This window comes from Leopardus geoffroyi, chromosome E1, assembly GCF_018350155.1.
Source record: "Leopardus geoffroyi isolate Oge1 chromosome E1, O.geoffroyi_Oge1_pat1.0, whole genome shotgun sequence".
In the NCBI taxonomy this organism is placed as follows: Eukaryota; Metazoa; Chordata; class Mammalia; order Carnivora; family Felidae; genus Leopardus; species Leopardus geoffroyi.
This window is the reverse complement of record NC_059330.1, coordinates 42,936,622-42,956,002: the sequence shown is the minus strand read 5'-3', so window position 1 is coordinate 42,956,002 and position 19,381 is coordinate 42,936,622. Positions and strand designations below refer to the sequence as shown.

Here is a 19,381-nt window from a genome sequence, read left to right as displayed (position 1 = left end):
CTGGGTGGCTCAGTTGGTTAAGCATCCGACTTCAGCTCAGGTCACGATCTCACGGTCTGTGAGTTCGAGCCCCGCGTCGGGCTCTGGGCTGATGGCTCAGAGCCTGGAGCCTGCTTCTGATTCTGTGTATCCCTCTCTCTCTGACCCTCCCCCGTTCATGCTCTCTCTCTGTCTCAAAAATAAACAAACATTAAAAAAAATTTTTTTTAAATAAAAAAAAAATAAAAACATAAATTGAGGGGCGTTTGGCTGGTAGACTGTGTGACTCTTGATCTTGGGGTTGTAAGTTTGAGCCTCATGTTGGGAAAGAGATTACTTAAAAAATCTTTAAGAAAAACACGCAGTGGCGCCTGGCAGGTTCAGTCGCTTAAGCGTCTGACTTTGGCTCAGGTCAGGTCATGATCTCACGGTTCGTGGGTTTGAGCCCTGCCTGGGGTTCTCTGTCTCCCTCTCTCTCTGCCCCTCCCCTGTTCATGATCTCTCTGTCTCTCAAAAATAGATATTTAAAAAAAAAATTTTTTTTCAAGTTGGATGACAGTGCAAAGCAAGAGCCATGCAGATTTACATTTCCTGTGACCTAATAATACTGCTTCCTAGAATTTGTCTATAGATAAATTCAACCAAAGCATAAAGAATATATTTTTTCAGGAGGATAATAAGTACATATGTACATGTAAATCAATTGGGCTTTCTTAGAAAAAACATTTAACAGCTGGCCATCCCCCTCCTGTTGTGCTCCCATGTGCTCCACTCGTGCTCCACTCATCCTGTGCTCCCATGGCACTTGCTTTAAAAGATGAAGTATGGAAATGATTTTTATGTTTCCATGAGAGCCATTCACAGAGTAATTGCACACACTCACTCCCCATTCTGTATTCATGTCTGTTTGCTGAAAAAGGGAAGTCAGAGAAGATTATGTCCTGAATTTTAGGTTTCTGATAGCAGAGCAAAAAATGGTTCAGAAGAAAGGGAACTGTAGTGGAACATTTTTAAAGAAAGAAAATTTCCCATTATCCATTTTATGAGATGCTGGAGTTAAGTTACTAAACACATCACATATACTGAAGGTATGGGTACAGGGTGCTGTGGCATTTGTGATTGCCCTTGGGAAGCCAGGTTCTTAGGGTTCAACATTTTCTAACTCTAGACTGTATCTTAACCAGTATACAGTGCCTACTTCTATATGTGAATAAATTGCTGCTTTATAAGCTCTGAAGGACATAGGACTAATTCCTCTTCCCCCCAGAAAAGGTAGATTATTATGTGAGATGCTGAACTGTTGAGAACTGTTTCATCACATTCATTGCTAAAAAGATACTTGTCTTTGGTATGGAGAGAGTTGTAGGGGAGGAGTTTTCTAACTAACAGTTACACTGTGATTTTGACTAATTGGAGTAAATCGAACTTCAGGCTTTAGGGAAAATGCTTTAGATGTGGTGTTTGGAAAAATCTGAGTCTGAACTTGGGGGTGTGAATCATTACAGGAGTTGTGTTAGAAACTTGACTATGTCACCATTTAAAGATTGCATATTACTCTTGTGGTTTTATAACTTGTATTCAGTGAGAGAAGTGGTAAAATGCTTGTGTGGTCAGATTCTGCATGTGATCTTGATACTTCCATGTTCTGTAGGTGCCTGTACTATTTGTCTTTTTTTTTTTTTTAAGTTTATTTATTTTAATAGTGCAGAGAAGGAGCGGAATGAGAGGGAGAGAGAGAATCCCAAGCAGGCTCTGCACTGTTAGCACAGAGACCTACTTGGGACTCAGACCCACAAACCATGAGATCATGACCTGAGCTGAAACCAAGAGTCAGACACTCAACCAACTGAGCCACCCAGGCACCCCTTTTCTTAGTTTTTCATTGACGTTTTGGAAAATTTTCCAGGTTTTTTCCCAATATCTTACCCCCATCACCACCAGTTTTTCTTATTAAATTACTACGAACACATAACACTTAGAGATTGTTTTAAATTTATTAAATTAAATGATAGCAAATGAACAAAGTTGGCACCTTATGGATGACTCCTGGCCATGACTATTCAAAGTTGGCAGAACTTGATAAGAAGTAATAATTTGGGGGCTCCTGAGTGGTTCAGTTGGTTAATAAGCGTCTGAGTTCGGCTCAGGTCATGATCTCATGGTTCGTGAATTGCAGCCACACATCAGGCATTACGCTGGCAGTGCAGAGCCTGCTTGGGATTCTCTTTCTGCCTCTCTCTGCTCCTTCCCCACTTGTGCTTTCTTTCTCTCTCCCAAATAAACTTTAACACACACACACACACACACAAACACACACACACACACACACACACTAATTTGTCCTGGTTTTATTTTGAGAGACAGAGTATGTATGAGAGGGGGAGGCACAGAGAGAGGGAGAGACAGAATCCTAAGCAGGCTGCACACTTTCAGCACAGAGAGCCCCAGTGGGGCTTCAACTCATGAACTGTGAGATCATGACCTGAGCCGAAGTCACACACTTAACCGACTGAGCCACTCAGGCGCTCCCCGCAAGATTTTATTTTTAAGTAATCTCTACACCCAGTGTAGGGCTTGAACCCAAAACCCCGAGATCAAGAGTCACATGCTCCACTGAGTCAGCCAGGCACCCCGGTGTTAATTATTTTTTTAAAATCACAGTACAGATGCAGGTGTTTTCTTTCCGTGAGCAGTTTCTTTGTGTGAAGCTGTAAATCCCCTTCAGTTTATTCAAGTGTCCCAGTGACTGAGAGCCAGCTGTTGGGTGTTTTAACTAAACAGCTTGCTCATTGTTGGCCATTCAAATCCCAGTGAGAGGTATTAGCTGCTCCAGGGAATAGAACGGGAATAGAGCATCCAGGGTGAAGATTTTCGCAAGGCCTTTAGTGACCCAGCTTAAATTTGTTGAGATTTTTCTGCTTTGGCTTTTTCCTATAGGTGCCAGAGTTGATCTGCTTCAGATTTTCATGAATGACTCATCTTCCTGTCGTGTTTTCTTTTCTTTCTTTAAAAAAAAATGTTTTTAGTGTTAGTTTATTATTGAGAGAGAGAAAGAACATGAGCATGGGAGGGGCAGAGAGAGGGGGAGACACAGAATCTGAAGCAGGCTCCAGGCTCTGTGCACAGAGCCTGATGTGGGGCTCGAACTCACAAACCACAAGATCATGACCTGAACCGAAGTCGGACGCTTAACCAACTGAGCCACCCAGGCACTCCATCCTGTTGTATTTTCTTAGACTACAATAACTTAATCTTTGGGTCACTTTAAACATAGTTTCTCCTATCACATGTATTGGGAGGAATATACGGAGGTATTCAAACTCAAGCATGTTTCTTCCTCATGCTGATTAATTCCTCTGCTCCATAGAAAACTTGTTTCTTCCTGAAAATGGCATTTTAATGATTATTTTCTGTAGGAGGAAGCTTGTGACCTTCACTTGTCTTTTTTCCTTCCAGAGGGAATCTGGAAAAGTTATAAGCAAAACATCATTTCTCTAAGAAAATTCTGGATAACAGAAGTTCTGAGTAACAGGTAAAATATATTTAAACTTCTTGGATGCTGATGATCACCTATAATCTACAAAAGTAAACTGGGAGTGGGAAGAAGAGAAGAAGGAGAGAGAAGTGTGCTTTGTGTAGGGGTTGCATTAGGAATTGTGTATACATCATCTCATTTAGATGATTGTTACCCAGATGCTGGGCATATAGATCTAAGAATCTCAGAATAAAACTGCCCTTCAAAATGCTGTTTTGAATGGATTTGCCTATGGATTGGATTTAATGTCCTCACACCACAGTTTGCAAACGTAAATCTACCATAAACCAAATACAGCAGTACACAGAATCCTGGAATCTGCTATCCTGTGCAGTCTAGCCAGTTCCTAGTCTTCCTAGTTCCTTTCTGTCTTTTGTTTTAGTTCTTGATCATTGCCAGTTATTTGCAGCTGTATCATCTCCTTAATTCTTTTTAATACTTTGTCACCAGGTCCAAAATTTAAATTTCCTAATAAGGTACCTCTTTACAATGGGGTCCAACCCAAGTGTCCCCATTATGTTCTCGGTGAGAGTCTTACCATGACTGGAAAGAATAGCTACACCTCTCACTATTTTCTTATTTATATCTCACAGAGAAGTTTATGAAATAATAGTATGCATAAAGAATCTAGTATGCTGGGTCTGAGAAACACATCTCAGATGTTAGCTACAATTTTACCTTTGGAACTAGGGAAGACATGAAAGCTAACCAGACTTCTAGGATTCTGTAGGTCCAAAGATGTGCTCATAGACTGAGGTGAATTGTCCTTCCTGGGGGTAGTAGAGAGTGAGATGCTCTTTATTCTAATTAGCAGTCTGGCATGAGCCTTGAAGTTAGATTTTAAGTATTCAAAAAAGTAGTTCCTAGAGATACCATCAAAAAATTAAGTTGTTCAGATTTTTGTATTTGTTGATTTTCCTTTGACATTTTTCATTTTTCCATTTTTATCAGGGCAAACCAATTCCATCACCATGAGTTGGAGCTTCCTGACTCGCCTGCTAGAGGAGATCCACAACCATTCCACATTCGTGGGGAAGATCTGGCTCACTGTACTGATTGTCTTCCGGATTGTCCTTACAGCCGTAGGAGGAGAATCCATCTATTATGATGAGCAAAGCAAATTTGTGTGCAACACGGAGCAGCCAGGCTGTGAGAATGTCTGCTATGACGCCTTTGCACCCCTCTCCCATGTGCGCTTCTGGGTATTCCAGATCATTTTGGTGGCAACCCCCTCGGTGATGTACCTGGGCTACGCCATTCATAAGATTGCCAAGATGGAGCATGGCGAAGCAGACAAGAAAACAGCTCGGAGCAAACCCTATGCAATGCGTTGGAAACAGCACCGGGCTCTGGAAGAAACAGAAGAGGACCATGAGGAGGATCCCATGATGTATCCGGAAATGGAATTGGAAAGTGAAAAAGAAAATAAAGAGCAGAACCAACCTAAACCCAAGCACGATGGCCGCCGGCGGATTCGGGAGGACGGGCTTATGAAAATCTACGTGCTGCAGTTGCTGGCAAGGACCGTGTTTGAGGTGGGTTTTCTGATAGGGCAGTATTTTCTGTATGGCTTCCAAGTCCACCCATTTTATGTGTGCAGCAGACTTCCTTGCCCTCATAAGATAGACTGCTTTATTTCGAGACCCACTGAAAAGACCATCTTCCTTCTGATAATGTATGGTGTTACAGGCCTTTGCCTATTGCTTAATATTTGGGAGATGCTTCATTTAGGGTTTGGGACAATTCGAGACTCACTAAACAGTAAAAGGAGGGAACTGGAAGATCCGGGTGCTTATAATTATCCCTTCACTTGGAATACACCATCTGCTCCCCCTGGCTATAACATTGCCGTCAAACCAGATCAAATCCAGTACACCGAACTGTCCAACGCTAAGATTGCCTACAAGCAAAACAAGGCCAACATCGCCCAGGAACAACAGTACGGCAGCCATGAGGAGAACCTCCCAGCTGACCTGGAGACTCTGCAGCGGGAGATCAAAATGGCTCAGGAGCGCTTGGATCTAGCAATCCAGGCCTACAGTCACCAAAACAACCCTCATGGTCCCCGGGAAAAAAAAGCCAAAGTGGGGTCCAAAGCTGGGTCCAACAAGAGCAGTGCTAGTAGCAAATCAGGGGATGGAAAGACCTCCGTCTGGATTTAATCTTGGCTGGGATTAAAACTTGTGCTCTTCCATAGTCCGTAGTAAGCAGCGGCTCACTGAATAATGGCCTCCGTTGAGTAAACATTTGGCTCTGGTTATCTTCAGGGATGCTGTTGGCTCATGATCCACGCTCAGGGGACTCTGAAAGCGGGGCTGGGACAAGGGGGAGAAAAGGGGAAACACCATGTTCGTGGGCACATATTTCAGCAATAATACTGTTACAGAACTTTACATTTGTGTCTTCCAGATCTGGAAAAAAACAGATATATTTAAATCATTCTTGTTGAAAAGTTTTTGTATGTACAGTATTATGGTACATTTTTTAGTATGAGTACTTTTTTTTGTATTTGTATATTGGACCGCTGTAGTTACACTTTTATATTAAAGGGAAAAAAATCCTTAAGGTAATGCCTATTAGGCCAGTGTTATTACTTTGTTCAGCAAATTCCACCCTGGGTTTAAAGTTTTAATAGATGCTACACCTAACAAAAGTGCCTCTCGTGTTGCAGGGAAGATTTCAGATATGTCAGGAGCCGGAGGAGGAAGCATCAATTTTCAATCTTGGAAAGAAAGTCCACTGTAGAAGGAGGCTGAGTTCTTTTCTCCTTTACTTAAGAAATCTTTGAATCTCATTCACCTACCCAAACCTATATCCAATCTTTGAAAACCTGTTTGTATTTTCAAAGGATATAAATGATTAACTGCAGGATTCGTTTAATTATCAAGCATTGCCAGCATATGCCTCGATGGTGTGTACATAATTTAAGTTCTCCCAAAAGGCTGATACACAAAAGTGTCCTCAGTCTGGTAGCAGCGTGGAGACCCTGACCAGAGGTGTTACTAAGATTCCTCTATTGCAAAGCCATGCCTGGAAAATGAGCCCTACTACAATGTTTAGTTGTGGACCTATTTGATTTGCCTTAAATCTCTATCCAGAAACCTGCCTTTCTGGTTTCTTAAGAAGCCAGTGGTGGATATTTTCTTTGGATGTTAACATTAGAAATAAAAAAAATTCTCTTCTTGGCTAAAAATACTCAGAGCCATTTGTATTGCCTGTGGCAGAAGGCCTAAATCCAAATTCCTTATTTTTTTGTAATTTGCTGCATAACTTTTATAATTTCTGTACTTCTGCCAATGTAGATTTCTTTCTGTATAGAAGACCAGTCAGAATGGGGATTCTATCTGTAAATAGACCTAAAGAGAATTTCAGAATTTATTCCCTCAAGGCATATCTATTTGTTAATGACAAGCATTGATGTTCACATAACACTTACAATTTGCAGTATTTTATTGATATTTTCAGTCCTGTATTCTGTGGGAGAGCTTCGCTCTCCCAGCCCATTCACATCGTTTGTCTTACAGTTTATGAGCTTGTAAGCAAGAGCTTGGTAAGGATGTAAAGGAAGGGGCCTTTGTTTCCCATGGAGCTTTTGGGTTTGAGTGTCTCACTGTTTTCTAATAGAAAGCAAGCCACCTCTGACTTTGAAATTGCAAAAGTATTGTTTTTTAGGTCTTAATTTTAAAATGTCCATTTTTTATTATTTAGGAGAATCCTGGGACAGCACCCTTTGGGCATTTCTTTTTCATTTCTTTCTTTGTTCTACTCAGAAAATTTCAGCTTATCTTCTAGCCATGCATTAACTTTTTTTGCCCTTTTTTTTTTTCTTAATCTATAAATTTTAGCCTAGAGAAGCTCTTTATAATCTGCAAACACCTTAATCAGAAAGTAAACTCAGGAGAGACTGAAGGGGAATTTCAGAAAATGATAGACCTGACATGTCCTGGATCATTAGCAGACTCGTGCAGTTTCCTTCATACCAAGTGTTTTATAAAGAAATTCAAGTGCTTATTAGAAAACAAGCAAGCTTTTAAACACCTAAGCTTATTTAAGATGAAGATCTATCAGTCCCCTCTGGTGTCACTAGAGATTCAAGGAAATTTCTTAACCAAAGGACAGAAGATACATACACACTCAATGCACATCTACACAGAGCCTGAAGGAGACAGTGGCTTCGCCAGAGGAAAGGCTGGGGGCTCGAGAGTGACAGAGAGGAAAGGAGTCAAGCAGAAATGCCAGGCAAAGACGTGTGATGCCAGAAGCGTCTACTTAGTTCCTACAAACAGTGCCCCCGGTGTTTCCTCTTGGCTTGTTCCGATGAAAATGTTATTTTGTGTCTGGATAATTCTTCCAATATCTTAAAGTATATAGAAAAATATTCTAAGTCACTTCACGTGTGCAAGTCTACTCTCTCACCAAAGTTTTAGCTATGACATAGAGTTCCCAACTCTCACTGCTTTCTTGGTACATTTCTTCAGCCTTTGAACCATGGGAGTTTGCCAAAGCCATTTCCCCATAATGGCATGTCATGGACCTCCATTAGGAAAATGGCCCTATCAGTGTCTAGCTTAACCCATGAATTGGGTCTACATTGAATCTATAAAAATATCATTCTGGTTATTCTGGAACTTACAGGTATTAGTATAAAAAGCCTGTCCGCAGGTTGTTTTTTTTTTCCCCTATCAAAATTGTATTCCTTGGAATTGCCATAAAGTCATGTCTGTCCTATGACATTTGCTTCTCTAAATAGTTGAGTGCTTAGTCCTTCCATCTACTAGAACCAGGATATGGTCAATATGTTTATATTTCTTAATATACTATTGGATCTATTCCGATGTGTTTTTTGCTCATTTGTGTTAAAATGTGTTACCAGGAGAGATTTATAAAACAGGCTTTTTTCTTAATTCAAATTTGAAGGGAGAATTAGATAACATTTTCTCCTAAAGAAGTCTTAATGTTCACTTTGTGGCTTCATCTTTGCCTTATGACTTAGTTTTTCCTGTTTCTATATTTGCTCATTGAAAGCCACAAATATGTTATCTCATTTGAAGTCCGTTTTTCTGGGGATTTTCCTTGACTAATCTGCAAAAAACTACTTTTGATAAAAATGAACTTTGTGATCTAAAATGGTTTTCACAGCCCTGACAACTCCCACATATCTGTCTTTTACAAGGACACCTATGTCTTTAAAGAGAAAAAAAAGTCCTCATTCGGTACCGTAACTCTGTCATTTTTTAATGGTGTAAAATTAAGCAGTTCACCTGACTTTTCCAAGTTTCAGGAGCTACTTCTTGGAAGTGTTATGAAGTAGTTAGAGCCTATGGTAAAAGGTATTCAAAGACCAACTATTTATTGGTCATGTGTCTGAACTTGGATCTTCAGGAAAACAATAGTTGACAAAACTACACAATGGCAGTAGTAAACCATCCTCCAGTGCTCTTGATCACAGGAGTCGGTGATGGCTTAAAATACTTGGCTTTAAGCAGTTTATACCAAGAATGGACTTAAATGTCATTCCCGTTAGTCATACTGATGCTTTACCCTTTCAGCTTATAAATGTCCATGCTTTCTTTATTCCTTCTGTCTCATTTAGGAGACCGTATACCTCTAACATCTACAGTTTATGATAAATTTTTGGCCAGCTAGCTTGCAGTAAAGGCAAGTATGTTATACTTGAACCTACTTTAAGAAATGCCTTTTTATAAAGGAAGGGTCTTTCTTGACTGAAAGGGACCTGAAAGTCAAAGATACACAGTTGTGGGTCATTTTGATTGGAAGATTCCAGGTATTAGGTTAATTGTATCTGTATAAAATCATGTAATCTCATGAAGAGCCTTACCACCTAAAAATAAGAAAGCCCCAGCGCCTCTACAGTGTAGAGTTTGGAAATAAAAGTTACATTCTGGCCACACATCATGGAGAGATTAAAAGATTTTATTTGTTGCCCCTAATGCAGTTGTGTTGTTTTTAATAATAACGTTAAGTGAGTTTGGTTCATGCACATTCCACCTTAATAGTCATACTTTTTAGAAAGAGGCAATTCAGGGGTGCCTGGGTGCCTCAGTCAGTTGAGTCTCCAACTTCGGCTCAAGTCATGATCTCACAGTCTCTGAGTTCGAGCCCCAGGTCGGGCTCTGTGCTGACAGCTCAGAGTCTGGAGCCTGCTTCTAATTTTGCATCTCCCTCTCTGCCCCTCCCCTGCTCATACTCTGTCTCTCTCTCTCTCTCAATAATAAAAAAATTTTTTTTTTAAAGAGACAATCCATAATATTCTAAAATCCAGGAGTCCAAACAAAAGAAAGTCTTACTCCCATGCAAAGTCCCTACAGAATTAAAAGGAGTAAGTGTTTTACATTTCAAGGTTGGCTTGTTGAACCAGCAAAGACATTGGCTATTTGCTTCCAAGACTGGAAATTTTCCTTTATTGTACTTTCCAATTGTGTTTTCTTTAATAAAGCTCTTACAGAAGTCTCTACCTCAGGCACTAAGTATTAGATACAGTTAGCATATTGATACTGAAAAACTTAGCTAGGACTTCTAGCTTTTTAAGATAATTGAAATATAATTTTCAACTGTTAACCAGCAATCTAATGTCATGTGTGGTTTGGATGTTGTATGAACAGCTAAGGAATTACCATTCTAGTGCCAAAGATCACTCATTGCTAATTTTGTTCTGTACAGTTAATGTAAAACTTTTATGGTGGGGACAGACTTCTGTGCTCGGGGCCTTGTCTCTAGGAAGATTTGTCAGTTCCAAATGTTTTGTGAGTTCCAAATACAATTTAGAAGATTCATTTGTGGTCTGTGCATCTTTTCCCAAACTTGAGAACTCGGCTGCCAGTAAATGTCATATTTAGGATTTTACCCCATTCTTTGTGTAAAATAGTACCTGATGGCTTAATGGTTTGTACAGAAAACCTGATATGAAAATCTCTCCTAGTACATTCACCTGTAAACTGATCTCAGTGGGAATGCATGAGCAGAAAAACTTCCAAGCAGGTGACTTGGGCTCAGAACATGCCCTTGTTCATAGCTGAGTTACACAACTCCTGATTACTGTGGCTACGCGGATTGGCATATTACTGGCATCCTAAATCTGGGAAGGGGATGTGGCCTTGTGTAGGAGGAGTGGGGGGGTCTGGAGTCTAAGCACAGAAACTGGGACACAGCCTGTCTAGCTCCCTGTAGTTCTCAGGACCTTTTCTCCAAAAGGGGGGCCTTCTGAGAGGGATGTTCCCTGCAGACCCACACTGGTCTTGGTATGGCTAACGTGCCTTTTGGGAAGGAAGTGTGGGAGGGGGTTAGGAGAGGGTAGCGTTTATTGCAAAAGTGCCCTGTGTTCACCCCACCCTGGGCCCGGACACAGAAGGCTGGCTGGTAGGTCACGCAAAGAGCTCACCCTCAGCAGCAGAGTGTAAACTGGTCAGCCAGCCATATTTGGTAATAAACTTGTGAGCCGTTCCAAGCTGTTGGAGCAGTGAAGGCACCCTGTTAGTTTTGAAAGTGGATTCTTTGGCAGATTGGCCATCAGAACAGAGACTAATACCTGGAAAAGGTGTCCTCCCTCCTCAAAGTTAAAAATCTTTGCTGTGTGGAGTTTTAAACTATTTCTAAGACTTCTGTGAATCTTAAAGTACAATATTTTTAGGGTTTCTCGCCTTTAGTTACCCCAGATTGGAAGCCTATCCCCCACGGGCGTGAAGACTGTTAGAAGTTGAGGCAGAGTGGAGAACAGATCCGGGCCTGCACCCTTGACTCCTTTCCCGGAGGAGTGGGCGGCAGCTGCTGGTGGGGCAGGCAGCGTTGCGGATCTTTGCTGGGTGGACCTTGCTGTACCTGCCGTGTTTTTTCCAGATGTGACCATTGAGCTGCTTGTGTAAGAAGAGACAGGGACGCCTGTTAAAATGTTGGTTCCTTGGACCCTTCTCAGGTCTGCACATTCAGAACGAAGTTCCCTAGGTGATTCTTAAGAAATTTTTTATTAAGGTATAATTTACATGTAAAATTCACCCTTTTTGTTTAGTAGTTACCAATGCATACAGTTGAGTAGCCGCCCCCAGAAGACACAGAACACTTGCTTCACCCAACAATTTTCCACATGTAATATCACATATTAAGTTTTGAGAACGACTTAGCTTAGGGAAAAGAAAAACTTGAGGAGGCGCGTGGATAGCTTAGTCGGTTAAGTGTCCAACTTCAGCTCAGATCATGGTCTCGTGGTTTGTGAGTTCGAGCCCCCTGTCTGGTTCTGTGCCGACAGTTTGGAGCCTGCTTCTGATTCTGTGTCTCCCAGTCTCTGCCCCTCCCCCGCTCCCACTCGGTCTCTAAATAAATAAATAAACAAAGAAACGTTTAAAAAAGAATGGGCCAGGAGAAAAAGGGGAAGAGGGATTATTTTGAATGATCTCTGTTTCAGAGAGGTTTAGACCCTGGCATAGCACATGAGTATCTTCTCTGACAGCCCAGAATGACTGATGGCAGCCTGGGGGGAGGGCTGTAGAGGGATGGGCAGAATAATCCAGAAGTGATGTGCAGGGGGTGGGTGCCGGGAAGCATGCGGTCCTTGACTAACTGTGTGTACGGGAGTTTTCAAACCACGATCCAGTATGGATTCAAGACTGTGACCAGTCCCGTGTAAAAAGAAGTATCTCACCTTCTATGTCAGTGAGTTGGTGTCATTACTGAGAAACTTCTCCGCCCTACATCCAATGACATCTTTGAGGAAATCAGAAAGAGGAAGTGACTCAGAAGTGGAAAGTAAGGAAAAGAGAAGATGACATGGTGACAAGCATTCGCCAGCCACTGGTTTTCTGCTGCCCTCTCAATCCTGAGGAGGTGGCACAGCATTTCCTTGCCCTGCCCTTGACACGCCAGGCCTGTTGTCAACTAGACTCAGGGACTGTGAAAGAAAACCTAAGGAAGCCCCCTGCTAGAGCCTCTAGGAAAAGCTGACCGGATTCCCTCTTTACCCTCGGCCGAACCTTCCACAAGTATCCTTGTCTGCTCTGCTCTCCAGGGCCATTACAGAGGGCATGGCTGGCTGACAGCCTCAAACCCCAGGCAAGGCAGAACCGAGCAACTGTTCATAACCGATTTCCGCACACAGCCAGTGACCTGAATGGGACCTGACCATGGGGAAAAATGATACAGAACTAGATCGCTTTTTTTTCCCCTCAATTTTATTTTTAGTTTGTGTAGCCCTGTGAAAGTGAAATTTTATCTTTGCACTGGGAACATTAAAAAGCACTGACAGGGAGCCCCTTTGGCCTGGCCCATTTTTCTGAAAGCACGTTGCAGCTGTGGCTTGTGCCCAGCAGGCAGACTGATGTTCGATCCTGTACCCAGGTGCTGTTGACAGCGTTGACAGGACGCGGCCTCTGCAGAATGGTCTGCACGAGGATTTGGGCTCCTCGAGGTGCTTTTAAAGGCAAAATCCTGGAAATAGGGTTGAACGCAAATGGTCAGCGGATTGTTTACTTCACCTTCCAACGGGAAAATGATCGTGGACAGAGGTCTGTGGCACACTCGGCCCCCCCGTCTCGATTATAGACCGGCTTGTGATTATGCTGTTTGATTCCAGTGGCCCGCTTTTGGGGGCTTGTTGGCTGAGAAGAGAGCGTGGGGGGGGGGACCTCTTTTTCTTTTATGTATCTCTTAAAGCGGTGAGTGGCCATTCAAGCCAGCTCTGGAGATAGCTGGGAGGAGGAAGGGCCCAGCTTCCAGCATGGGGCATGGGGGGGTGTTGTGTGGTCAGGAGGAATGTGAAACGCCAGAGTACAGCTAAGAACCGTTGGAGAAGGCTGTGAATAGATCAGCATAAGTTGGCCTGGAATAGATGCCCATTCCCTTTGATTTAGGATTGCCAGGTAAAATACAGGATGCCTGGTTAAATTTGAAGTTCAGATCAACAGTGAATCATTTTTATGTATTATATCTTATATATGGGAAATGCTGATATATTAAAAATTATTGGGGGGCACCCGGGTGGCTCAGTCGGTTGAGCATCTGACCTCGGCTCAGGTCATGATCTCATGGTTCATGGGTTCGAACCACACATCAGGCTCTGCGATGACAGCTTGAAGCCTGGAGCTTGCTTCAGACTGTCTCTCTCTCTCTGCCCCTCCCCCTGCTTGTGCTCTCGCTCTCTCTCTCTCAAAAATAAATAAACATTAAAAAAATCATTTGTTGCTTATCCCAAATTCAAATTTAACTGAGCATCCTATATTTTTATTTGCTAAAACTAGTAACCCTACCTTGATTGGACTCAGATGTAGATTCTGAGGCCTCGTAACAGAGAGAAGATAGAAAAGGCTTTAGTCAACTATTAGAAAAACTATGAGCATAAATTATGTGCTGAGTCTGAGCCACTTCGTGCAGAAAGACAAGAAATCATGCTCCCGGCACGGAATGCGTTTTGGTCTTCCCTGTTTATAGCCACTCTCCTCTAATGCGAACCGTTGTTTGGTTCTATAATTTTATCCGTAGCAATTTAAATAGCCGTGTCAACCCAAACTCAGGCGAGCAGCCAGCCTGCTTTTTTAAAAACTCATTCATCTATCAACCCCACTGCTGGGTCTATCCAAAAGAGTTGAAAGGAGAACCTCCAGGAGATGTTTACACACCCACGTTCATTTCATCATTGTTCACAATATCCAGGAGATGAAAACAGCTCACATGTCTATCGGCAGGTAAATGGATAAAGAAAATACGGTATGGGAGTGCCTGGGTGGCTCAGTCGGTTGGGCGTCTGACTTCGGCTCAGGTCATGATCTCGCGGTTTGTGGGTTCGGGCCCTGCATCGGGCTCTCTGCTGACAGCTCGGAGCCTGGAGCCTGCTTTGGATTCTGTGTCTCCCTCTCTCTCTGCCCCTCCCCCTCCCCTACTCACACTCTGTCTCTCTCAAAAATAAACCTTAATTTTTTTTTAATTAATAAATAAAAATAAACTACAAATACCATGAGGCACCTGAGTGGCTCACTCAGTTAAACATCCAACTTTGGCTCAGGTCACAGTCTCATGGTTCGTAAGTTTGAACCCCCGCATCAGGCTCCTCTCTGGGGGAAGCCTGTTGAGATTCTCTCTCTTCCTCTCTCTCTGTCCCCCCAACTCACGCCTTCTTTCCCAAAAATAAATAAATAGGCTTTAAAAAAATAAATAAATACAAACACCATTGCCTGCTGGGTTTTTTTCTTCCTTTGCTTTGTTGGTTATTCTAGTTTAATGACATTTTTTTCTGGTTATAAAGGTCATTACATGCCGTTTATGAAAGACTTGGAAAATTCAGAAACACAGAGAAAACAAAAGACATCAATAATTGCCCCATCCCTAAAAAGTCATTCTTAACACTGTCTCTTGTTAAAAGCACACATGCATTTATTCACCTTCAAACACATAAAAGTGTGTGGGGCATAAAAATAGCCCACAACCTCCCTACTCAGATAATCCTTGCTGACACTTAAAGGTGATATACACGCACATCTTTAAAAATTAACATTACCACCCCTAGTGCCTCGGGCATGGAGTGGCCTTCCGCAGTCTCCCCTGTCCCCGGGGGGCCTAGCGTCCCCGTCCCCACCACCCGGAATCACGTGCTGTGACCCGTGAGTGGTCCCGCCAAGGTTTCCACCAGCCCTCAAGTGACAGCATGGCAGCCATGCTCCAGCTGCTCGCTCATGCTCACCCGCATGACTATCACTGGCACCCCCGGGGTTCCGCCTCCAGTAACAGCTCCCGAACAAGGGCAGAGCGTCCCTGGGAAGCCATCACTGGTGGGCAAGCTTCTCTTTTCGGGAAGTCCACCCTCCTGTCTGTGGCCACCGTGTTGGAGTCCCCAGAACGGCGGGCCCACCTTCCCGGGGGCCAGCGTGGGAGATGGGGGCGGCGGGGGGCAGCCTCTCCAGCTGCACGATCACCTGTGACTTGGCTGTGGAAAGCCATGAGGAAGCAGCCCGGTGGCCAGCCTGGCCAAGCCAACAGCAGGCCCCAGACCTGCGTGGCCACCGCCAGCCAGCAAGCGAACTCGGGAGGTTGGGAGGGGAGGCTGGAAGGGGGAGCCACCACTCAGCGTCAATCACGGGAACAACCGTCGGTTACAGACCCAAGATTAGAACCCTCCACAGAGAGAACCACCAGGCACAGACCCCACCAGGGGAAGATGTGCCCTGCGGCCCCTACAGGAAACCCACCGCCCCTGCAGCTTGGCCATTGAGACACGTCCTCGCCCTGAACCCCTGCTTTCCTGCGGACTTTCCTTCAAAACCACCCTCCCAACTTCCTCTTCTCCAGGCTTCAGGAGGCTCTAGGCACATCAGAGCCCCTCCGCTTACCACGGACTACAGGCTGCAGCAAGCAGAAGCCGCGGGGTTCTTTTCTACCAAAACTGCAGAACCTCAAAAAGGAAGTTGAGAGAACCCCACTCTTTACCGTCCAAACTGCGTGCGAGGCTTCCTGACTTTCTGACACCCTGTAACCGTGTACCTGGCCCCAAGTGGCCAATAAACTCTAGGCAGCCAGTAAATTAAAATGACCAAGATGTATTAAATGAATGAAAAATAAACATCCCTGTCCCAGCAGTGTTTCTCCCCACGGGTAACCACTGGTCCGTTTTTGTGAATTCTCCCACAGTGTTTTCCTGGGCACATAGCAGCTGACATGTCAGGTGCCCACCCACAAGCACTCCTGCATTGTGGTTTTCATTTACATCTGGGAGTGTTTCTCATGCACGCAGTTGTAGACCTACCTTGCTGTTTAAAAAAAAAAAAAAAAAATTTTTTTTTTAAACGTTTATTTATTTTGGGGAGAGAGAGGGAGACACAGAATCCGAGGCAGGATCCAGGCTCTGAGCTGTCAGCACAGAGCCCAATGCGGGGCTCGAACCAACAAACTGTGAGATCGTGACCTGAGCCGAAGTCGGACGCTTAACCAACTGAGTCACCCAGGAGCCCCTGTACCTCGCTGTTTAAATGACCACCGGGCTGGATGGCACAGCTGTGGATGCCTTCAGCTTCCCATTTCCAGCTACCAGTAACGTGGCGTCACCTGCCTCCATGTTGTCAAGAGAACAAAGAGCGATCGTGAAGTGAATTTGCAGCACTTACCAAAAGGAAAAGACCACACAGATCCTTAACCCCGGGTTCTCAGCAGTCTCTCCAAGCATAATTTCTACCGTCTACATGTAGTAAGTTCTTTGAACAAGGATTGACATGCAGTTTCTGGTACCTTCCTAAAAACTAAAAGCTCTATTAGAGGCAGCTGGTTGGCTGAGTCCGTTAAGTGTCTGACTCTTGATTTGGGCTCAGGTCATGATCTCACAGTTTGTGGGATCGAGCCCCGTGTCGGGCTTTGTGCTGACAACATGGAGCCTGCTTCAGATTCTTTCTCTTCCTCTCTCTCAAAAAGGAAAAAAAAATTAAAAATAAAGAAAAGCTATCTTACATTTAATTCAAAGAACTTTCTCAGGGGCGCCTGGCGGGCTCAATCGGTGAAGCCTGCGACTCTTGATCTTGGGGTTGTGAGTTTGAGCCCCACACTGGGTGTAGAGATTTCTTAAAAATAAAATCCTAGGGGGACACCTGGCTGGCTCATTGGGCTAAGGGTCCGACTTTGGCTCAGGTCATGATCTGACAGTTTGTGAGTTTGAGCCCCGAATCAGGCTCTGTGCTGGTGGTACTGAACCTGCTTGGGATTCTCTCTCCCTCTCTCTCTGCCCCTCCCCCACTCACGCATGCATGTTCTCTCTGTCTCTCAAAATAAATAAACTTTTAAAAAATCTTAAAAAATAGCAATAACTTTCTCAGATTTCAGGTCTACAGATTTAGGCCAAATCCTGGTAAGATAAAGGCCAATAAATACACATTCCTGATGTGTCTGATCAAAGCACAGTTGCTACTTGGACAGAAATAAGATTTCCTCATCAACGAAGGAGACAGACCCACGGCTCCAGCCCTTCTGGCCACACTGTGCAAGGTATTCTCTCTTTCTGGGCAGCACACTTAGGAGACACGAGGGCAGGTTGGGGGTGCCCAGAAGGCAGCGGTGGGACAGGGAGGACAGGGAGGAGCACTTGAATTCGAAGGATCTCGAGCCTGAGGAAGAGAAGACTTGCCTGGGGTCGCTCCCAAGGTGTTCATGTACTTAAAGGACTGTCCTAGGGAGAGGACACCAGTGCGGAGAGATTGGAGGGAGGCCGAACTTGGTTACAGCTTAAGTTTTCAGGTAAAGAATCTGTTGCTGGGGGCGCCTGGGTGGCTCAGTCGGTTAAGTGTCTGACTTTGGCTCAGGTCGCGATCTCATGATTTGTGAGTTTGAGCCCCGCATTGGACTCTGTGCTGACAGCTCAGAGCCTGGATCCTGCTTCAGATTCTGTGTCTCCCTCCCTCTCTGCCCCTCTTCCACTTGCTCTCTCTCTCTCTCTCTCTCTCTCTCTCTCTCAAAAATAGATAAACATTTTTTAAAAAGAATCTGTTAGTTTTTGAAGTGTTCCATGTGAATTCCAGTTCAGGAATCTATACAGGCCAAATTGGGGGTCTGGCAGGAGGAGGCGGTTGGGACGTCGGACAGATACTTTCTTGGGTCCGTGGTCTCCAGATTCTGCAATTCTATCTGAATAAGCAGGATTTCGGTCTCCATCCCCTTTGCGATAACACCGGTTATTAGATTTTTTTTTTCCTCACATCTTTCTTCTTTCCCCTTAAGCTCCTGGAGATGCTGCGCAAGTATTTTAGCAAATAAGCACTATAAACCTTTGACATTTATGAAAGACTCGGAAAGGGGAAAAATGCAGAAAAGTCCTTCGAAGGGAGCGATTGGTCCTTGTGTTGGGCGGCAGACTTGGCCCTCAAGGCTCCGCTGCCCCCACTCTGGGCCGCAGGGATGGCACAGGGTGTCATTTGTCCTCACCAACGAGGACGTGTTAAATGTTCCTGTGCAGAGGCTCTGGGGAAGACATGAGGAGAGTCCTGGGTGGCAGAAAATAGGACCTTTCCATAAAAGCAACAGTGTCAGATGAATTTTCTAGAAACATAGTGAATTCAAGGGGGTGTGTCCGCTAAGGCTGGGTTTCCTTATCTGTGAAGTGGGGCTGGTGACGGTGCTGCCCTATTTGGTGAGTGACGGTCGCGGGAGATGCTGTGCCCACGGGGGGCCCTCGGCTGGGGCTCTGACTTCGAAGGTTCGTAGAAGGGCAGGGGGGCCTGGTGCTGGAAGCAGGCTGTTTCTGACGATCCATCTAGAGAAACTAAGAGGGAAGCTGGGTGGGGACAGGAAGGATTTGCAAATAGACTCTTCTAATTCTCTTTTAAAAGCAGCAAGTCAGTTCTTCTTTCTATTGTGCATTGGGAATGAAATTTCTGCCATGACCACATGCCATGGGGTATGTCTCAAATGAAACCGTTTTGCTCCCACATCCCAAAGGTCGCTCAAATTCCAGCTTAAACTCCAGTTAAACAAGCACAGTGGTGAGCCAGCCTGGGTTTTCAGGTCCAATTTTATGTTTCCCCTCTTTCTCCTAGCCCAACACACAACCAGCCAGCCTGCTGTGGTCTGTGGATGGTCCTCCTTTTTTTCATTCAACAAACATCTGTTGAGTGCCAGGAATGTTGCGTGTGACTGTGAAAGGCAGACCCGGCCCCCCCTTCATGGAGCTGATGTGGGCGACCACTCAGGCCAGCAGGCTGAATGTGGATTGAGGACGTAGACCTAGGGAGGGCTTGAGAGCCTGCAGGGGAGACATGCAACCCAGGCTGGCCTTCTGGAGCAAGCCACGTAAATTAAGAGCTAAAGGTTGAATAGGAATTAGCCAGATAGGGGCACCTGGCTGGTTCAGTCGGAAGAACATTCGACTATTGATCTCAGGGCTGTGAGTTTGAG

At 44.3% G+C, this 19,381-nt stretch overlaps 1 protein-coding gene across 5 annotated transcripts in view; it reads left to right on the top strand.

The window, feature by feature from the left end:
- GJC1 (gap junction protein gamma 1) overlaps positions 1 to 10,308 on the top strand; it is a 40,153-nt gene extending 29,845 nt beyond the window's left edge. For all 5 annotated transcript variants that reach the window (XM_045489196.1, XM_045489194.1, XM_045489193.1 and 2 more), the window contains exons 2-3: positions 3,436 to 3,511; positions 4,466 to 10,308. In XM_045489196.1, coding sequence (XP_045345152.1) covers positions 4,486 to 5,676 — 1,191 coding nt within the window. In that variant the 5' untranslated portion in view covers positions 3,436 to 3,511; positions 4,466 to 4,485 and the 3' untranslated portion in view covers positions 5,677 to 10,308. The remainder of the gene's footprint in view (positions 1 to 3,435; positions 3,512 to 4,465) is intronic.
- Positions 10,309 to 19,381: the final 9,073 nt, after the last annotated feature.